The sequence below is a fragment of the Astatotilapia calliptera genome, chromosome 14 (assembly GCF_964374335.1).
Source record: "Astatotilapia calliptera chromosome 14, fAstCal68.1, whole genome shotgun sequence".
NCBI lineage: Eukaryota > Metazoa > Chordata > Actinopteri > Cichliformes > Cichlidae > Astatotilapia > Astatotilapia calliptera.
This window is the reverse complement of record NC_137435.1, coordinates 8,187,847-8,208,645: the sequence shown is the minus strand read 5'-3', so window position 1 is coordinate 8,208,645 and position 20,799 is coordinate 8,187,847. Positions and strand designations below refer to the sequence as shown.

The window sequence follows — 20,799 nt, the reverse complement described above, 5'->3', positions numbered from 1 at the left end:
GTCTTTTTCCCTTAACACCGGTTGCTTTCTACAACAGTGAGGCACGCTTGCCCTGTAAGTCACCTTTAGGTTGCTAAGATGTAACATGAACCATTTTTGTTTAACCAGGATCTTTGTGGCTCTTGTATTGAAAAGCTATCTCAGTCCTGCTCTTGTGCTTTCGTACATTTAAGTTCAGCAGTCTGTCACCTGAGTCCGTCACATGAATAAATAATTGTTGTATCCAAGTCATGAAACATGAGAGGTGATGTTCAAAGAAGATGATACGTAGTTTTCCTCGCATTTTTCCCATGGATTCCCCAAGTTTTTACAAAATTAAGGATTATTTATGAGGTTTAAAATTCTATTTCATGGAATATAGATTATACTGAACCTTACACGGAAAGTCATTAGTCTGGCAGTGTTGGGTCTACTGACTTTTTGGACCCTTCATGAAAAGATTCACAGGAGTTTCTGATGTGTTTATTTTTCAATGTTTCTCCTGTTTTTTGTTTTCACATGTATAACTTTATGTTCTGTTTTTTTTTCTAGGAAGAGTGGGTTTTTTGGTTTGGGGGTTTTTTTTGGCCGTGGAGATCCTGAAGTTTTTCACTTTTTTTACATTACATTTTTATAAAATTGTAATTTAAATGCATTTGCACTATCTTATGACACATGCTCCAATTTTATTAAAGTGAATGGGCCAAAAATACAACTGTAATTTCTTTTTTGACTTGACAAAAGAACAAGGTCATTTTCAAGTGCAGTGTTTGTACTGCCTCTTTTTTCCTTGAGATCTTAGTCCAAATAACTCACATATGATTCTGTTTTTATTATATTTATATATTACAGTGTTTCATACCACTGGGTCACACACACTAAAAATAAAAAAGAGTTGGCAAAAATAAAGGTTTTTTTTTTTTATTAAAATATTTGCTTTGGTTGGAAAGATCCATTGCATCAGGCACCAGCGGCATCCATCATTAACTTGCGACTAAACTCATAAGCCAGGAAGAGGGCTCCGTTGGCGGGGAAGGTGCGCACCATTGTAGGAGTTAAGCCAGAGTACAGAGCAGTGAACCCTGTCGGGACAAAGAGGAAAAGCTGCACAGACTGTTCTCTACAGATTAAAAAAAAGAGCATGGACCAATTAGCAATATTTCAAAATGACAGTCTGTCAATATACCCTTATCACACAGATAACAGTTATTAAAGCTGCAATGTCACAGAACAGTGTTTTATAGTGCATTTATCTCTGATATGTTACATAAGGTTATAAAACATTGTCTCTCACAATAATTGTTTTCAGTTTTTACTGTTACCCACCTCCTATGAAGTGGGGAGGTTTGTCTGCTTAGATATTGTTTTCTGATTCTGAATATTACAGCCTGGCATCAAGATAAGGGCCTACTTTGAACACATGTGTGTCCTAACCTATAAGCCAGTAGTAAAGGGTGCCAAAAGCAAGGGTTAAAGTCCCAGTTTAAAGTCCACACCCCACATTCTTTAAAGATTAGTTACATGTTGTGGGTCAGAACCATCCCCATCTTCAATTGTGGCCTTCAATCGGATCACAGCTACACACTTGTAAAGTTTTGTGACCTACTGCTGCTTACACTGCTGACACTATCATATTTTTTAACTTACGTTCACAGACATAAAGAAATATAACACATGCCAATATATTCAAAATGGCATTTGGGGTGCATCCTGCAAAAGTATGTGTTCCCAAGACTACAATCATCACACAGAGAATCAGAAAACCCACTCATATTCATCTGTGCATACATGTTCAAACCTTACCCTCAGTGCGTATAACACCCATGAAGGTCTTGATGAAGCCCTCTTGCCTCCCTGCTAAGGAGTACACCTGGATCCTGGACTTTATACAATCTATTGGATAGACCACCAACCAAAGACATCCTCCTGCAAATCCCCCACTGAACATCAGCGGAAGAATACCTGCAAAGGCAGAAACTATTTTGAGTCAAACATACTACAAACTCCAAAAATACCATAAATACAACAAGAAGATGATATAACCATACCTATACCATCTTTGCTTGTGCCCATGTGTCGCGCAAATGTGGACCGACACCACTCATAGGCTCCAAAGAAGCAGAAGTAACCAGGAAGTTCCCTCATGAAGGTGGACATCAGTCCTTGGTAGAATCCTAACGGGCCATCTGTCTTCAACACGGTCTTAACCACAGTCCACACTGTGCTGAAGACATCCCAGAAAACAAAGTCTAGCACAGCTTTGGTCAACTAAAACTTTTCTTGTCGTAACAATGTCAGGTTTTTAATTCCACTTACCTTTTCTGTCCTCTTGCCACCTTGCCAGATGCTTCCATTTCATGCATGGCCTGCAAGCGACATTTCACCAGCTCCGTGGGGCATATTGCCATGGAGGAGAAGATGGAAGCTAAAGACCCTGCAGATGCCTTCTGAAGATCACTGACGAGCAATGACAAGTACAACAAAAGATAAGAGTATGAAGAGGAAAGGGTTTTAATGTACATCCCCATCTTCAATTTTTAGAACTACAAAAAAGAGACTGTTTTATTTCTGCCTCATGCAGCCAGTGCTAAGGTTTGCTCTGACCGCTGATACACAAATAACTGGCATGTGTCCGACGATCAAGAGCTCTTAATGGATATCGATTTAATGACTGTTCCCAAGACGGTTTTCCAGTGTTGTGATTATATCACTCATTTGGTACGGAGATAAATGCGCTAAACCTTATGGATTTTTAATGTGATGAGTCTGCTTCTGACTCTACTATGCAAAAGGTTTGAGTCACACTCATTTCATTTCATATATTTTGCTTCCAAGGTGCCAGGCTTTTTTTGTAAATTTTAAAGTCATGTTGAGCAATAGTTTTCCAAGATTCTTGTACCTGATCAGTTTCACAGGAATGTTTTTTTTATTTCCTTAACACTGAGCTATGAATCATTCAAAGATAAAAAGGTACTTAACTCAAGAGATGAACCAGTGTTGTGTCTACACATATAGCAGACATTCTTAGCAAAGAACCAATTCTAAACTGTGTCTTTAGGCAGAGAAGCAGCCTGTTACAAAAACACAATCTGTTTCAGCTTCTTTAGTTGAATTTATGAAAAATCACAAAGATAACAGAGTTTGACAACCAAAAACAATGTTTTTGTGCAGCGAAGGCGATTCCCAAAGAGCTATTAGAGGAAATGCAAAGGTTATACGCATTTAAATATGCCTTACTAAAACATATACTTTTACAGCATTACAGATTTCCTGCTTTAGGAAGCTCAAATCCAAGTTCAGGCAAGAGGCTGAAAGGTCAAATAAAGATAATGTAAGCTGTATTTCATACTTGATACAATTCCAAATTCCATTATCAAAATTAGATGAACAGCTTAGGAAGAGAGTGACCATCTGAAAATTAGTAGCTACACTCATTTGGGCCTTTTTTGCAAAAAAAAAAAAAAAAAGGCTCAAATGAGGAAAAAGTTTTCCTTGCAGTTACATCAAAGAAATATTCTCATCATTTCTAGTTTTTTCTTATGCTAATCACTGTTTACTGTGACATAAAATAAAGATTTAGGTTGTGATAAATGCAATGTGGCACAACTGTAGAAAAAGGTATTTCTTAAAGTGATCAGACAGCTCAAAATACAAAGCTGGTTAAGGAAAGTTATTTTAAAATTGCAATTAGTTTAAAGCCCGTTTGGCTGAGCATGATTTCAGTGGGTTCAATGTGTAATATTAATGGCAGTATTTTCATTATAGTTCATTGAATGACAAAAAAAAAGCTTTTTCATTAAAATCAAAGTGAATATCCCAAACAACTTAAATCCTTTAAAAATGCTCCATCAATTTTAACATTTGTCTCTAAAGAGCGTCACTGAAAACCATTTCTCTTCATTTAGTTTCTATTTCTGGCTGCAATAGATAATTATTATTGTGGGGAATTTACTTAATTATTATTCACTTTATTATTTCATTCTCAATTGCCAAGAAAGACACTTAATCTAAAGTTTTAAACTGTGTGAGCACACCCACTTATGATTATGATGTTGCATCTCAGTACATGATGAAATGCTTTTCTGCACAGGGAGTGAAAAGAGGAGGCAGCAAATCACAGAGCGGAAAGAAAATGTGGAGGATTGAACCCCCGAAAATGTCTCAAGACACTGAAAACTGAGAGTCCTGGTTCACATGAACATTTAACATCAAATTGTGCTATACCCAGCTGCTCCTCACTGAAGTCTGTTACATATTATGCAGGTTATTATGTAAATAAATAGTCAGAAATATCTTCTTCCAACCTGAGATCAGCGCCTTTGTCCATCCTTGACATAAAGCGGACGGCATCCTGGCAGAGCCCATAACTCAAGAAGAGCACCGCGTTCTCAGCGATGTTGGCTATCAGGGCAGGCGTTGTGCCTTTGTAAAGACCACGGAGTCCCACCTGCCGGAATGTTGAGATGAAGCAGTGGATGAAGCCGCGGTACATTGTGGGAAACGTCTGCATCTTCACCTTTGCTGTGTCAAATGGCTGACCGCTCAGCACGCAGGCTGTGCCACCTGAGTGGGCATCAAGACGTGAATAACTGAGAAGAACTCAGAGATTAAAAAGTATTGGAAATCAGACTATAAAAATATATGTAGATGTATTAAGATACATATGTGTGTGTGTATAATATTTGATCTTAAGAAACTGTATTTTTGAGGTTTTAATTATTTTTTAACTGTTCCTTTTTCAGGGTGGAAGAATTGTACAACATACATCATTAAAGACTTTAAAAAAACAAAAATTGGGTGCACAGGTTTGAATTTATTTTCATGTTTCTCTAATACACACAGTGTCAAAAAACATATACAAGGTCAAAATCTATACACATACCCCCATTAGTATTTGGTAAGCAAACAGTGCAAGTTACATCTCAACCAGTTACACCTTTTGGTAGCCATCAGCAAACTTCTGGCAGTTCTGGCTGAATATTTGAGCACTTTTGTTGGCACAATTTGTAGAGTTCACCTGGTTTATTGCTCTTTGTGGATTTAGCTATCTCGGATTATTTCCATTCCCTATACTGACAGTATGCAGTATGTATAACTCAGTGAATTGACCTCGCCTAACCTTGATGTAACCTAACACTGACCATAAACACCACAGCCGCTGTGCACCAGTCCAACACAGTGCTTTACTGTAAATTCACAGTATGGCAAAGCAAACTGGTTTATCCTGCATGAAACTGTGTTGTACTTTCATGCAACCTTTGAATAACACGAAGTAAAAAGTACACACTTAGCAGTGTTTTTTTTTAAAATATATAACTTCAAATCATATACAGATCCATTATCTGATTTAAAATTAAGAACATTACATCTAAGCTTTAAATTTCCAGTTTATCAAAGGCCACTGAGCAGTCCTTACCTTTAAATATAACCTGTCTTCTTCCTCTCCCTTCTTTTCTTTCTTACATCTTTCTCCATCTCCGAGTGAAGTTATCTCTCATTCTCCCTGGGAAATACAGCAGCTGTACCTTTAGCTTGCAGACACACTGTGTGACAGACTGCTCACAAACAGTTTGTGTGTTTGCTGATATTTGTTAGGCCGATTGAAACGTTGCATTTGAAGTTATCTGCCACTTAAAAAAATGTTACTCCCTTTATGATCACTAGTTAGATGCTGAAGCACACATGACATCTGCACCAATCAGTTACAGATTACTGAATCTAATGGGTGCTGTCAACGAAATCCTTTTTTATGCTGGCAAAGAGAAACAACCAGTTGTAGTCAGTCATGATCACTAATGAAAAGTTAATAGGCCATGTCCTTGTCAGGTTAAAAGACATTGTACAACCTTCAACAAGTCAGATTTTAGTGGGTGATTTAGCATATCACTCTCTATGTATACTTTTGAACCTGTGCAGATAAGAGAAACTCCAAAATAAACCCAAGCCTATCCATATAATTACTGCTTTATTAAAAAATCATTAAATACATATGTTGTGCAGTTATTTCACCCCAGAAAAAACCCCAGCTCAAATAAATCATTAAAAGCTGAAAATATCCATGGCATTCATGTCAATGATGAGTACAGCATATAAACCCTCTGACCTCTGACTAAACTTTAGATAAATAACTGGACATATACAGCAAATGGTGTTAAAGACGATCAATACTGAAATAGATGCTTCCAATCTTTGAGCATATCCCAATTTTTGAATTTTGCAAAATTAACCTTCCTCACTTCTTTTCGTTAATAATTGAATGACAGCTTGGACTAAACCGTTCACCCCCACACTAATGGGATCAGGTAGGTGTTATGCTGTGATCCTTTTGCTGCCAGGGTTTGGGTCACTTTTAAAGCAACACAAAGCTGGTCCAAGTGATTATCTTCAATCTGATGCGAGTGGCGTGAAATACGGCCGTGTCTTTACGTTAAACTCACCTGCAGCTCCAGCTGAGAAGTCGATGATCGCCTGAATTACAGGATGTGGAGCCATCGTGACTTTAAGGACACGAGCCTGAAAATATCCACATGGTTTTCATTCATTTCACCTTTCCCTAATCTTTTTTTCCACACGCAATCACAAAACATGACATTATTCGCAAAAGAGATTAAAAACGAGCCTTAGATGAGAAATAAGTTGTTTTAACAGAGGAAGTCAGTAAAATGAAGCACCTAGAAGGAGCCCGTGGTGCTTACCTGTAATCTCTTTAGCGTAGGTTAATCCTTCGCAAAGAACAGTGGGAGCATTTAACGCGTCGCTGTACTTTCACTCCACCTTACGACACAAGTTCCCACATGATCTGACTTCGCAGAAAGGAGGTAGCTGCACATTCAAGAAACACAGGACATAACTCAGACGTAATATTATTCATCCGCGCTGTTGTCCGTGGGAGCTCAGTGTTAGTTGATGCAACAACATAAAGTATTACCGTTTTGTCGATAAGTTCATTTCATTGGCGGGTATTTGTCCCGTCCTACCGAGCGCAAAACGCTCAAGGAGTTCACGCTACAGAGAAAAAGACACACTCAGTTAAACACACGGTTTCATTCTTAAAATTAAGTAATTGGATAATAGTTTAATTATATGAGATATAGATTAGATATATGATACACTACACCGAGTTAAAGTCATATTTGGCAACAGGCTCTATTTTTTTTAACTCAGTCTTGTGACATTTCGCTGATTAGAATGAAATAGCTTTCTGCATCGTAACATCATCTGTGAATGATGTCTCGATAGATTTAACAGAGGTATGAATATGCGGACCGGCGTGTCTATTACAAGTTTTGTCGTGATATTAAGAGGAAGACATCCCAAGATTCTAGTACAGTGGAGTACTTTATGTGATAACGTAAACCCATCGTGTATTCATTCCACTCACGTACTCGAATAATTGCGCAATGTTGACGGAATTATCTCCCCCGAATTTACTCATCTTGTACTTCCGAATTTATGCCAGTAATGCCCCGTCTGACTGTAATACCCGATGAAGACCACAAGGTGTCCCCCTACTCCACAGTTGGCTTAAGACACCAGACAGCTTCTGCTCCAGCAAACAGTCTCAAAGTGGTAGAGCCACAGATCATGAAAGGAACGAGTCCATTTACTTCATTTTTTTAACCCCCAAGTTTGTATTTTCCTTTTTACCATTTGAGAACATTTTATAAAGACCTTACTTTTATTAGCATTTTTGCTCATGAAATGATAATTAAAACTATAAAATGTGTACACAGCGCAGATTCTGTGACAAATCTAGCTTATTACCAGGTCATCCAGGGAGGCATAAGTATCAAATTAATTATGGAATCTTTTTTTGGTTAATAGTAAAGTTTAGGACGAGCTTGAGCAAACAAAAGTACCGCCTGCAGCCGACAAGCATTAAAAATAGCCCTGTTTTAGCCATCAGTGCAGCCATTTATATACTATTTATATGCTAGTACAATAAACATATGCACATATTGAATTTAAAGTAAAAGTAGCTGCGATATGTGCGAAAATACGAATATGCATCAGGTAAGTAATTCCCCTGCTCCTTGTTATCACAGCTTGCACACACAGCACATGTAAAATCTACCCACGGATTCTCAGTAATGTTCAACTAATGTGACCGTCCTCGTGGATTTTTGAGGTCTGCTTCCTGACTCACTGTGTGACTTTTGGATCTAAAACTTGCGGATGCTCGGCGGAATCCATTCATTTCTCTAATCACGTTTCCCGAGCAACAGGCAGCCACACAGCCCGCAGAGCGCGATATTTCCAGTTCAGTGCTTAAAAATTGGCATCGTCCAGTTTTAGTGTGAACCAAAAATGACCCCAGGTTATAAAGACGCTCTGATGGTGCGCCAGTGTAGACTCTGGCTGTATGTTACTACACACGCTACAATTACTCTTACAGAGTCTGTAGTCTGCTTTCAATACTAACAGAATATTTAGTTACCATTGCTCTTATTTAATCGTAAATAATGAATGATTTAGAGTTGCTAAGTTTTGACCTAAATACAGGATATTTAGGGGAAAGCAATGGATATAATTCTTCTGTAGAAATTACGTTAAAATTTTTAAAAAAAATCTTCCACATTTGCTCTCCACAGGTTTACTTTTTTCGTTTAGTCTTTCGATGCAGTTTATTGGTGCTTTTCGGCTGTCAGTCAAATGTGGGCGGTGTCAGCTGACAAATGATACTTCCAGTAAGTCCTCACAAGCTGTATGTACAACAGAGTCAACAGGCTGTACGAGGAGCAGACGGAACGTCTATAGGACTGGACAAAAACAAACCAGCGGGTCAACACACTGTGACCACGTACTCGACTTTACTTGAAAGACGTTTTAGAATCATTCTTTTAATCAGCTGATTTTTTTTACATTTATTTTTAATTTTTTATCGACTTGGGATGTAACTTTCAGTGTTGTTTCCTGCGCCCAAGCGGAGCTCTCTTTTCCCGGTCAGTTTTATCTTGCGTTCGCTCACGTCTCCGAGGCGAAGTTGCTGCTTTTGAGGAGCGACAGGTTCGTCACAATTACATGACATTGTAACACTTTTCTCACTCACCTTTCGACCATGGCGGAAGCGCCTCAGCAGCCACACCTGGTGGAAATCGACCCGGATTTTGAACCGCTGTCGCGGCCCCGGTCGTGCACTTGGCCATTGCCCCGGCCGGAGTTTATCAACCCGGGCGACTCCAACACCTCTTCACCAGTCCCATCTGTCAAGCAGGAACCCGCCAACAACACAGAGTTCATCAACAACCTGAGCTTGCTGGAGGAGACCGAGGACTTCACAGAGCAGAAACCCATCATCCTGTGCACTGATTTCCAGTGTCAGGAGAACTGCGTCCACCAGCAAGCTCCACAGCAGCAGCAGCAACATCAGCAGCATCCGCAGCAGCAGCACCCGAACCCGCAACTCCCGCATCAGCAGCAGCAGCAGGTGCCTCTGCTCTCCACCCCGGTCGGCTCGTCGTCCTCAGCGGCCGCGGCCGCCGCTGCTGCCGCTGCCCAGAGGAAGAGCAGCTCCTCCCGGCGAAACGCATGGGGGAATATGTCATATGCAGACCTCATAACCAAAGCTATCGAAAGTTCTCCCGAGAACCGACTAACTCTCTCTCAGATTTATGACTGGATGGTGAAGAGTGTGCCTTATTTCAAGGACAAAGGAGACAGCAACAGCTCTGCAGGATGGAAGGTAACTACTTGTTTTCTTATTCTTAACTGTGTGTGTGTGTGTGTGTGTGCGTGTGCGTGCGTGCGGGTGTGTCTGATAAAGCACTTGCTTGTGGTACTTCTTGTATAAAAGGAAAAAATGTTATTCAGTGGGGAGTTTTGGTGTGTCTGTGGGTACTTAACAGTGGGTTCACAGGGGCTTCATTGTGCTTTATGCTATGTTTTTATCTCCTGTGGTATCACTGTAATACCCCTCCAGGGATTTCTGGCTTGTCTGTGGTGTTCAATAGTCGGTTTATTGTGACTGTATAATGCATTTGGTCAGGGTTGTTTATTTTTATCATCCATCATCATTTCGAGAGTTATCATCATCTGCAGAGACTTATGCTAATACATGATTTACTCCCTATGCATACTTTTCCCCGGGATTGACAAAAAGCGTGCACAAAGAGTTGCGTAGCTGCTATGTGTTAGTCCCATTCATGCTCACATGTCCTCTTCCATTGTTATCCATCCACTTAACGACCGTTTATGTCACCATAACTTTAGGCAGTAATCTGACTTGATGATTTATATGAATATCCTAACTAAACTGAATGTTTCTTGTCCCCAAATTAATGCTTCCCTCAGAAAATGTTTTGAGTTGTGACTTAAAATCATTTAGAAAGATCTACTCTTTCAGTTTTCTTTTTTTTTTTAAGGCTAAATCACAGTTTTCCATAACAGAGTGTGTGAGCACTGAATGAAGCTTTATTTATACATCTGTGTTGTAAGGAGATACCAGCATTCATGTGTCCTAGGAACTGTCCCAAACATTACGCAAGAGGGGACTTAAAATTTCTGATGTGGTGTGACAGGCCCTCCCACTGAACACTAGTGAAGGGCGTAAACCTCTCTTTGGAGACACATAGTTTCATTGGTGTCTGACAATAAATTAATGACAGTCTACTCTCACAGCAGGAAATCATATTGCGCCTGTAGCCACACAGTGGCCTCTGTTGTAGTGTTGTAGGCTGTCTGGGCTGCCGATGAAATTTAATGCTTTTGTTTTTTTGTGTTCCCGTGTCAGCAGGATCCCATGTTTGAGTCATGTGCTGAGAGATGACACATTCAGATCAGTCACAAAGGCTAAAGAGAATTTCTTTTTTTTCCTTTGGTTTGCACTGAATCGGACTTGTAGACAGATATTTTTCCCTAATTAATCATTCACACGCGACCTGCATACTTTTGCCAAAAACTACCACAATAAACTGCCTTCCGCGTATTCATCCATTAATCTGACTTTAGTGTTTGCAGAAAGGACACAAACTCATGTTAGGCTGTCAAGTGTAGTCCTGTGAAGACAAATTAAATGAGAGTGGAAAAACCCCTCCAGTGTAGTGAAATATCCCCCAGTAAACAAAGCAGGCACTGGACAGATGTGTTGCTAGGGTGGTGATATTGTCCCAGAAGCCATTTTTCCCCTTCACTTCTTTTTGTATGCCTTCATACTCTAAAAGGTTCCAGCTTTGTGCTGCTCTCTGGCTTTGTTGTGATTTGTAGGCAAGGTGCTTTTAACATAAAATGTGTGTTTTTTTATCGGTGAGACAACAAATGAAACTTTTGAGTGCAATGTGTCGGTGTGTTTGTGAAAGAGGTTGCTTGTTGATTTCCTCCGTATTTACCATGCTTTTAAGCATGTTTTCCCAATGAGCAAGGGATGCTAGTCATCCTTAATACTCTGTAGTTTGTTTGTAAAACAAAAATCCAAATGCTGCATTTTTATGGAAATTAAAAGAAATAATCAAGTCAAGAATCTGTAGGCAGTGTGTGGTAAGCTGAAACCTCGAAGCAGAAACACCCACATGGTGTTAGTCATGTTAAGTCTCAGGTTGCAAATTATCAATAAACGCACACATAACCATTTACTTGGTTATGTGTGCGTCATCATTAGTACTAGTACTCCAGTGACCATAAAACACACCCTTTTTCTTAGAGCAAAGCACTGTATTGTAATGTCTTTAAGAAGTTGCGTAGCAGAGACTGGATATGACAAGTGACTGACTGCAGCAGAGTTGCAGTGACACAGTCTTAATACGTCCTTGTGACTTCATTAATAAAACTAAACCAAAAAAAATCAACGTTCTCACTTTTATTGCTTCCATTTAGCGTGTGACATTTTTGCGTGTGACTGGCGGCTCAGCCACCGCTTGGGCTCACGGCTTATCCTGCCATGGTGGGGGTGTAAACTGAGTAATACTGTGGGAAAGCAAAGTGCCATTCATGGCTGCGAGGGGAGTTATTCATAAAGCTCTCCTCTCACTTCCACACAGGGGGGCCATCACACATTGTCTCTCCAAAGCAACCACACTCATGAGGTGGGATAGAGAGAAAGTATCTGTGCCAAAGACGATGATGTTTAAATATAGCGTTTGAGAGTCATGCGTTTTGGGGGGGTTTTTGTTTATTTTTTTAATTTTATTTTTACATAGAATCATCTTTTAATCCACTTAATCGGTATTTATTGTCACTGTTTCCTTTTAAAATGTGCAAAATGTCTTTTTTCTGAGACCAGGCTTTGTGATCTTCAGTCCTGCTATGTATTATCTGCCAATGGGTGAAATGACCTGTTGGAAGTATGAAAATATGTAAATTGTGTGGCAGATGTCATTCCAGAAGGACTGTAGACATACAAACAAAAGCGCTCAAGCTAAATATTGGACTGTAGTTAATCAGAGAACAACTTTGCAGCTGAAACTGTGCCTAGTCTTTAAACAACTGATTCATCACAGGGCAAAACAAATCTGCCCATTGGTTTTAACGAATAATAAATAACCATAAAAAGCTTGAGTCAACCAGCGCACCTGTCTATAATTACGAGTTTTGACAATAGAGCTATATCAGCACAAAAGCTATTAGGGAATAGCTCTAATCGGCCTCGTGTCAGTGGTGCTAAATTGCATTTTTTCTTTTCTGACTACACGAGAGACCAAACACTGATGTTCTCATATGTTAACACTTAAGTGTTAAGCACGAAAGTTTGCATAAAATCTTGAGGCAGAGCTTTTAAGATACTGCTTTGGGTAATATGCCTCATTAGTCGTTGAGCTGCGAGATGCAAGCTATTTGCAAAGTCTCCACACAACTTGTGGCCATTCATTTGAACAAAACGTGGCCATAATTTGGTGCTGAGTTACATTTGTTAACATTTGTAAAGTAGACGTGGCCATCTCGATTAAGTTAGAGTTAGGTGTGTTCAGACCATTCTGTTTCTCTCAGGTAGTCTGTTCCTGTTCCTCCCCCTACCAAAAAGACTAGATTAATCCTGAATGGCTATTGATGTAGCACTTGTATCCTTGGAGAATGACACCAGCAATTGTCGAAACAATGAGAGGCTATATTGGATGAGAGCATATCGATCAACCGGTCAGTCTGATGACTACAGCGCTGCCAAATAACTTTTGATTTTTATCCTTTGAGGTTTCATGATAATATTAAAACACTCAGAATAAGAACATATTCTGCGGCTTGTGGGTTTAAACACTGGTTGACTAAGTCGTGAACTAAGCTTTTTCATGGCCTCTGACGTAGATAGATCTCAACAACAAAAGCAAAACCCGAGTTCTTTGTTTCTAGGAAGCGTTGACTGCTCAACGCCTTAAAATATTAGTTGTAATTTACCTTTGGATCAATGTCTCAGAACCTGTTAAAGATTATTCCTCAATGTTGCTGATCTTTCAGGTAACGTGGCTCCCCTAAAGTGAACTGGTTGAAGCACGTCTCTATGATTAGAGCTATCTACTCTTAATTGTTTGACGCTGAGCTTGATTCTCAGCGCTGCTGATCCTACACAGTTGGTCGTGTCTGAACTGAGTCATGACAGCCTCCACACTTCTCAGGCCGTCTGTGACAGTGTGAATTTTGAGGACAGTTGTGCCAGGTGGGACCAGCTTGGAGAAGCTCTCAGAGTGGACTGGACATTGGCCCTGGCACAGGATGCCATCCAACAGGAAGACGAACAGATGGCACAAATGATGCATCACCAAACCTCTCTGCAGAACTGCTTATTTTTTTTCCTAATATGTCCAGTTCTCCAACAGACTGCCTAACTTAAAAAAATCATGCTCCTTAAGTCACTATAAGCATAACAATCAGGATTTCATATTGCTGCATGCACACAAACATATGCATGCATTAGGTGGGCAATATTATAAACATTATGTATGCAGACACTTGCATATATGCCAAAAGTCTGTTCTTTTGTGTATTTCTCTACTATAAGTACGTCACTACAGGATAAATATTTGCTTTTCACTGATGGAGCTGGATGGCTCAGGTACACTTTGATGTCAGTTACCAGATCAGTTTGGCCATGGGTGTTCTCTGTGCTCGATGCTCTCTTGACCTGAAATTCCTCAGCCTACGCTGGTAAACACTCCCACGGGTCTCAAAGCAAACTGTGCCGAAGCAGACAAACACGTAGGTCCGAGCAGATTGTACAGCGAGCGACACGAGGGTCATTACCATGTAAATGCACCTGTTGACTCCAATCCCTCTTACCGTCTTAGTCTTACAGTAAGCAAGGTTAGCACCACATAGGTTGTGTAGTAGTTAAGTAATCAAGGGTCATGGATCCCATGTACCTGTTTAGAGTAAAGAATAATGTAGATTGTGAAACTTCAAATAGCCCAGTTTGACAAAATAAACATTGTCACTTTTGCTTTTATGATCAGAGAAACTTATTCTGTCACAAAATGAACCTCAAAAATATCAAGACAAAAAAGAAACCCTCCATAAACTCTCTGGAACACGTGGAATCATTAACAGTGACACCTGGTTCTCTATACTACTTTTAAATTGTTGACATAAACAACGGCAAAGGATTCAAGAATTCTCTTGGAAAGCTCTACTTCTAGTTATTATCTGATACCTTTGCAAACTTGTATTGGCTAATCTTTAAATTATTAGTTTAATCTCATAAGTAGAATACGTAAATGAAACATAATGCTGTTGAAAGCACCTGAACAGATCAAGTATATTATGGAGCCTTTCAGTTAAAATTACTTGAGCTTGAACTACAGTGTGATGTAGAATATATGAGATATAACGATATGAATGAAATCTGATATTATCTTGTGTTTCAGCAGTCATGATATGACTGTAGTAAAAACTGCTCTGCACTCAAATTGCTAGTGTGTGTGAGTGTGTTTTATTCCAGTATAATATGAGCTCCAGCTCATTGCTAGAAATGGTTTAACCCAAAGCTGGTTTCTTAAAAGAAACGGATTACTGGTCTGAGAAATGTCTTTTGGTTTGCAGTATACAACGCCTTTAAGTTTAATTGATCAGTAATAGGATTTAGAGTCACATTGCACCCTTATTTAATGGTCTTAACTTTTGCAGATGATGCAGAGGTGAATCAGATTGCTGCTTGCTATCTAAAATGGATTTACCAGCAGTGTGGCTCAAAGAAAGGGAGAAGCTGAGAATTTAGGTATTCTAGCTGAGTGAGCAGAAAGCTGGTGGTGCTTTATCACCATTCACAGGCGGTTTGTTTCTCTGGGTCTGAATGTGTATTAGTAGGACAGATAGCTGGATAAAACAGCAGTCCTCCTGTGTTTGCTGGTTGGAAACAAACACACATGCACACACACACACACACTTCTCACCCCCCTGAGGCAATCAGGGAGTCCAACCTTGGCATTGCCCCAAGACATGAGGGGCAGCTGTGTTTCTCAGGCATAGAGCTGAAGGAGCTCTCCTCACCCTCCTCCCCATTTCCTGACTGCGCCGCCTGCCTCTCCATTCCTGGTTTTCTGCCTCAGCACAAAGCGGGCCACACTTGGTGTTTTGAAGGGTTACTAACTTCCATCTCCCACCCCACTACCCGAGCCCTGCCATGGCAAACCCCCAAGGAGCTAACTGCTTACTGTCTTTAGGGGAAAATTAAGAAAAGGGAGAGAAAACACAGCAGAGGACCCAGAATGCTCTAAGTTCAGTCTGGGTGATACTTGTTAGGAGTTGCATAACAAGACATTTACTGGAATCAGGGAGCCGCAGGCCAAAGTCTGGTGCCACTGGTTAGTCAGCGGAACTGTGAGGCACTGTGTTAGAGATATGTGGGACGTTAGTCTACTGTGTGTGCGCACATAACCTGGGCCTCATAATTAAAGCCCTGCTGCTGGCAGATGCGCAGACATGATGGCAGACAGACAGGCTGACACAGGGAACATTCCAGCGCAGGCTTTTATATCTTTTTTTATTGTGGCGTGATACTCTGCCTTTCCTTTTCTCCCCAGCTGATTTTAATCCAGTATCCACTTACGACCGCCTCTCCCCTTCACTTTTTGTATCGCTTAGTGCTTTGAAGTTGTGAATCACCATAGCTGGCGCACCAGAGGTGTTAGAAAGTAGCTGTGAGTATTGATGATTGCTACCTGTTAGTCTTTAACCGTCTCTGCCTAGGACAGCAGTAATTATACCTGTTATCAGTTAACATATCAGTCATTTGATCCTTTAATTGCCCATTTTGTCAATTCAAATTGTCCTCCAAGATTCAAAGGTGACACTGGTGAAACCGAAGGCTGTTTAGAATATCTAATCCTGAAAAAGAATGACATTTATCACATTTCAAAGAGGCAGTAAATGTTTGTCCTTTTCGGTTGACGTAAGTAGATCCACTTGAGGTGGTTTTGGCTGTGCGTAGTATAGCAGCGTGATACACATGATGTGATGTAACTGTGCTCATCCTCTCAAACTTGATTGAGCAACAGTGTGAAACTAGTAGTTCCACACATTGTTTCACAATGCCATGTTTTCCTTCTGTCCTGCTCCATATTTGTTTTCTTCTGAGACCCGACATTAGCATTACCCTCTTTTGTCTTTTATTGTTAGTAAGAAACACTTTGTGATATTAAGGGGTCACCAGACTGAAATAACAAGCAATGTGGTGCAACGTTGCTGTCAAATGATTTTTGGATGTTTAAATCTGCACGTGGAGCACGTGTGTTTTTATTTAGGAGTTAAGTAATTCTGTTTCTATCGCATCACATCCTTTTAACCTCACATGAGTATCAACAATTGATCCTACGTGGAGCTTCTCTCTGCATTCACGTCTGTCTGTCTCAGTCCAACAGCCTTTACAGTTTGCTGCTCTCTGTAAAGCAGAAAAAAAGCAACATTTTTAAGTGTTTGGGTTGGCAAGATGTTCCAGATGGTCTGGCAAAAACTATGCAGCCAGGAATGAGCCTATAATGAGAAATTTTACTGAAAAACTTGACAAAAAATAATCCTTCCTCAATGCATTTTATGACAGTAAGTGCAACTTTTGAATGTGAATCTACACCTACACCGGTTGGAAATGATGTTTTTGTCCTCAGTTAGTGACGTAGCCAGGACCACAACTGGTAACTTATTGCTAAGTTACTTACAGAGCCTTTATCTCGCTGGAAAGGAAACTGGAAAACCCCATAAAGAGCCCCTTTCATTTCGTGATTTCAAACAAATCATGCCAAATGTGTACACGGCTGTTTCCACCGCCTCAGACACTGGCATGACAGAGCTCCGCAGCACTCCTGCCAGAGTTTTGTTTTGTCAGTTCTTTTTCTGGCTGAGGACCAGATCATTCAGGAGAGAGATCACTCAGTGATTGTAGTGTCCAGTAACTGTGAGTAAGTAGAAGTGATATACAAAAGATACCAGTAAATACTAGAGCTTCATTCAGCCTTACAGAGGAGTGGCGCCCACGCAGGTTGCTTTACGCTAGAGTTGAAAATATGAAGTTGACATCCAGTGTCGTTGTCAGGTAAACAGTCATTTAGGATGAGTCAGAATGTTTTGTTTTTAAGATTATGGGTTTGGTAGTAGCAAGACAAAACCACGTGATCTTTTTTTCCCTCTTCTTTTCACAACTTCTCACCAGTCAGGAAAATTGAAAAAAATCCTCTGTGGGGTTACCATTAAGACCTCAGCATTGTTTTATGGTGTGAGAAGAGGAACTGTGGTATGGATTAAAAAAAATTTCACCGTAGAAATAAGAAGTGAAAACCCACGGTGCTTCTTCACACTTGCAAATTTCGCATCCCGTCCGTTTCTCATAGCTTATATATGAGTGTGAACTAGCTACAGACACACAAGGAGTGAACAGAGCAACACTTTAATGGGAAGGCTCACTGCTGAGGGCCCCAAACCACAGGCATTACCCAGACCCACATTGTTGTGCAATTCCTGCCCTGAAGCGATTATGCACGGTGCCTGTCAGGCTGGACTGGTATTATCACACCATCACACATCCATTTTGGCTTTCTGTCACATACATGAACACTCGTTGGAACTGTACAGCTGGCTGACATGGGTGGAAATTAAAATCTACACTAAAATCAGAAGTGCTGTTATGACTGTACATCTGAAGGCAGGTTTCCCGCTTCTTTGTCATAGGAACATAGGTTATTTCAAGGCCAAAGAGCACAAACCTATAACTGAACTGCCTTTGGGAGTGTTCCCTTTAGATTTGCATTGGTGTTGCAACATTGTTGCACTTTTGTCTGTTTTGTATAGAAAGGCCTTTGTCTGATCAAGTGCTTATGGGTGCAGTGGGTAGGGCAGTGGTTACTTGACCTTAACTGGAACTGGATTAAAACCTGAAATGTACCAACCAAACCCTATCAAAGAAGGATATCAGTTTGTCATTGTTGGCTTATGTGAGAGGTGCAAAATGCGTTTCTCCTGTAACTGCCTGTATAAATAGCACGTCGTACGTCTGCTCAAAATAAACATCAGTGTTTTTTGCTTTTTTTTTGGTGGAGGTGAATATTGCTGTGCAGTCTGTGGGTAACATCTCTGCCTCCTAGTGCGGCTCAGCTTTCAGGGTTGCTGTGTTGGATTCTGGGAAATTTTGCCGTGTAAGTCGGGCCAATTTGATGTGTAATGACATGTCGACACATTCTGCTGTCAGTGATTCATTCATACTGTGGTTGATGTGATTGACAAGCAAGTTTTCATTGAAAAGAAAATGGTTTGTTTACAACACCGGCATTTGTTAGCAATTCAGAAGCGTTTTTGTTGTTTTAAAGAGGGAGCCATTGGGAAAATGGTGGGAAATGTTACGATGCTCTATGAATCAAAAGAGAGAATCCTTCCTTTGTCGTCTTTCACCATCGAGCTGCTTTTGTGATATTTTGCGCTGTACTAATATTGACGCTTTAATACTAATTGTTTGGCATACATGTCTTAGGCAGTTATTAATTTCCCCATCACTCTAAAAAGTCTGAATTGCACAATCTGCTTTGTGCAAACATTAGACTCTCAGAAAAAGTGATTAATGTATTGTTGCATAAACTTAAAGTAATAAAAGGCAGCAATGATATTATGTCAGCTGGCTGCCGTAACTATGGAAAAATAATGTTTTTTTTCTAGAAACTCTTATCTCTGCTAACCTTTCTTTTTAAGAGGTGCAAACTTCAGCCTCAGACTGACAGGAAGTGGGTGGTTTGAAAACACTACAAGGTATGCAACACGGATAGTGATGTCATCAGGAGAGGAAGCAACACTGAGAATGACGCCAGATTCAGTGGCTTCTTCCTCTTCCAGCGTTTCCTTCATTTTTCTCCTTTCTTCCGCACTGCTCAGTGCTTGGAAGTGAGTCAGTGTTATTGCTGATTATCCTTCAACACAAACTTTTTACATGTTCTTTTCAAATACTTAAATGTCGTGGTTTGTTGTGGTTTAGACTTAATATAATAATAGACACAGTATAAATGTTGACTTGCCCTGACCTGTACCGATGCCAGCTTTTTAATGATCGCCATGACTGAGTCCAGCCTAAGCTGACTTAATGTCATACTTGCCATCTCTCGCTGTACCTAACAGTGTGGGACACATCAGTCTAGTTTCACTTTATACCTCATGAGAAAACAGAGCCCTTCACAAACTCTCGTTCTTTAACTCTATCTGTGGTTACCTCTGCTGTCTTCACAATGCTTTTATATAGCATAAGAAGATGCTGATATTGAAAGTATACAGTGTGTGTCTTTTAGTGGTCTCTCTGGTTTAATTTTCAGAAAAGATGGAAATAACTTTTAAGATAACCATGAAAATATTTGGCTGCTTTGGTGTCTTCTTAAAGTTGCATTGTTACAGTTTTTGCATTCCTGCTCCATTTGCATACTGTATGTGTTTATATGTTTTTTTCATATGTGTCACTGTAATTTCCTTTTTAAAGTGAGTCCATTAAAACCCACTTTGTGACAAAAAGAATAACTGTTCCAGCGCATCTTTTAAGGTTTTTTTTAGCAATTTCCTTTCTCTGAAAACAGTCACTCGTGAATCACGCCAATTTTAGAACTAGAAAACAGGTAAGTGCATTACAGATGTACAGAGTCTGATTGATGTGCATATTGTTTTGTTTTGTTTTAGATTTTGTGTATAAAGCTAAAACAAGAAAAGCTATCAGGACCTGCGTTTTTCACCGTTAAACTGTGATCAGTTAAAAACATGTTAACGAACTGTAGTCAGCTATGTGTTCGGTACAGCAACTACATTTTCTCGACGATGGAAAGAGATCTAAGAAAAAGTTTAAAAGACTGCTACTGTGACTTTAGTTTCAGCCTAAGATGGTAGCAGTGATTTCCCACAGTAACAGTGCTGACATTATGCTCTCTTTTGCACTCTTGAAGTGTTAACCTCCAAGTGATGTCCTTTAATTTTGGTGACATTTTTAGTGCGTAACAGGAATCTCCCTGCTGCTTCAGAAGGTTACTTTTGAGAAGAGACAGTGTTCAGACAGTGTGGGCGGTCATTTTTTTTCTCAGATTTTCTGCTGATGTTTGAATTTTAGCAGATGTAGCTTTTTTTTTTTCTCCTTCCACATATTGCTAAATCTTCTGAGCGGAGACTCCAGTCCAATGTATTTGTATGCAGCCATTTTCTTAAAGACATCTTAGAAATGTATCAGTGCTTTACAGTCTGATTATGCACCACTAAGGAGACCTGTGGTAATGAGAAATCCTCTCAACTATGTCACTGACTTGAGATTTTCCACTGGAAGCCATAAAATAGCTTTGGGATATCCCTGTGTTTGCTAGTTTGAACTGGGGTAAGAAGCATATAAATATAACCCCCAAAACACTTCCCCCACCCCCTGTCAATCCAGTGGTGGGCCAGGCCCATGGAGGCAGGTCACCA

The 20,799-nt window shown here is 40.0% G+C and overlaps 2 protein-coding genes across 4 annotated transcripts in view; one reads left to right on the top strand and one right to left on the bottom strand.

Annotated features, from left to right (window-relative positions):
* Positions 1–884: 884 nt before the first annotated feature.
* Positions 885–9,155, bottom strand: slc25a15a (solute carrier family 25 member 15a). Of its 3 annotated transcripts, XM_026192473.2 has the most exons (9): positions 9,029–9,155; positions 6,908–6,984; positions 6,675–6,801; positions 6,417–6,492; positions 4,284–4,542; positions 2,296–2,436; positions 2,028–2,203; positions 1,783–1,941; positions 885–1,061 (listed from the first exon to the last, which is right to left on the bottom strand). In XM_026192473.2, the coding sequence occupies exons 4-9, from the start codon at positions 6,469–6,471 to the stop codon at positions 940–942; spliced, it is 912 nt and encodes a 303-aa protein (XP_026048258.1). In that variant the 5' UTR covers positions 6,472–6,492; positions 6,675–6,801; positions 6,908–6,984; positions 9,029–9,155; the 3' UTR covers positions 885–939. The 3 variants fall into 3 exon arrangements, with proteins under 3 accessions (XP_026048258.1, XP_026048257.1, XP_026048256.1); XM_026192472.2 differs by lacking the exons at positions 6,675–6,801; positions 6,908–6,984; positions 9,029–9,155 and adding an exon at positions 5,396–5,482 and having other exon boundaries at positions 6,417–6,667; XM_026192471.2 differs by lacking the exons at positions 6,675–6,801; positions 6,908–6,984; positions 9,029–9,155 and having other exon boundaries at positions 6,417–6,668.
* The window catches only part of foxo1a (forkhead box O1 a), a 25,000-nt gene continuing 13,238 nt past the window's right edge, over positions 9,038–20,799 (top strand). Inside the window, exon 1 of the mRNA XM_026193523.2 lies at positions 9,038–9,661. Coding sequence (XP_026049308.1) covers positions 9,038–9,661 — 624 coding nt within the window. The remainder of the gene's footprint in view (positions 9,662–20,799) is intronic.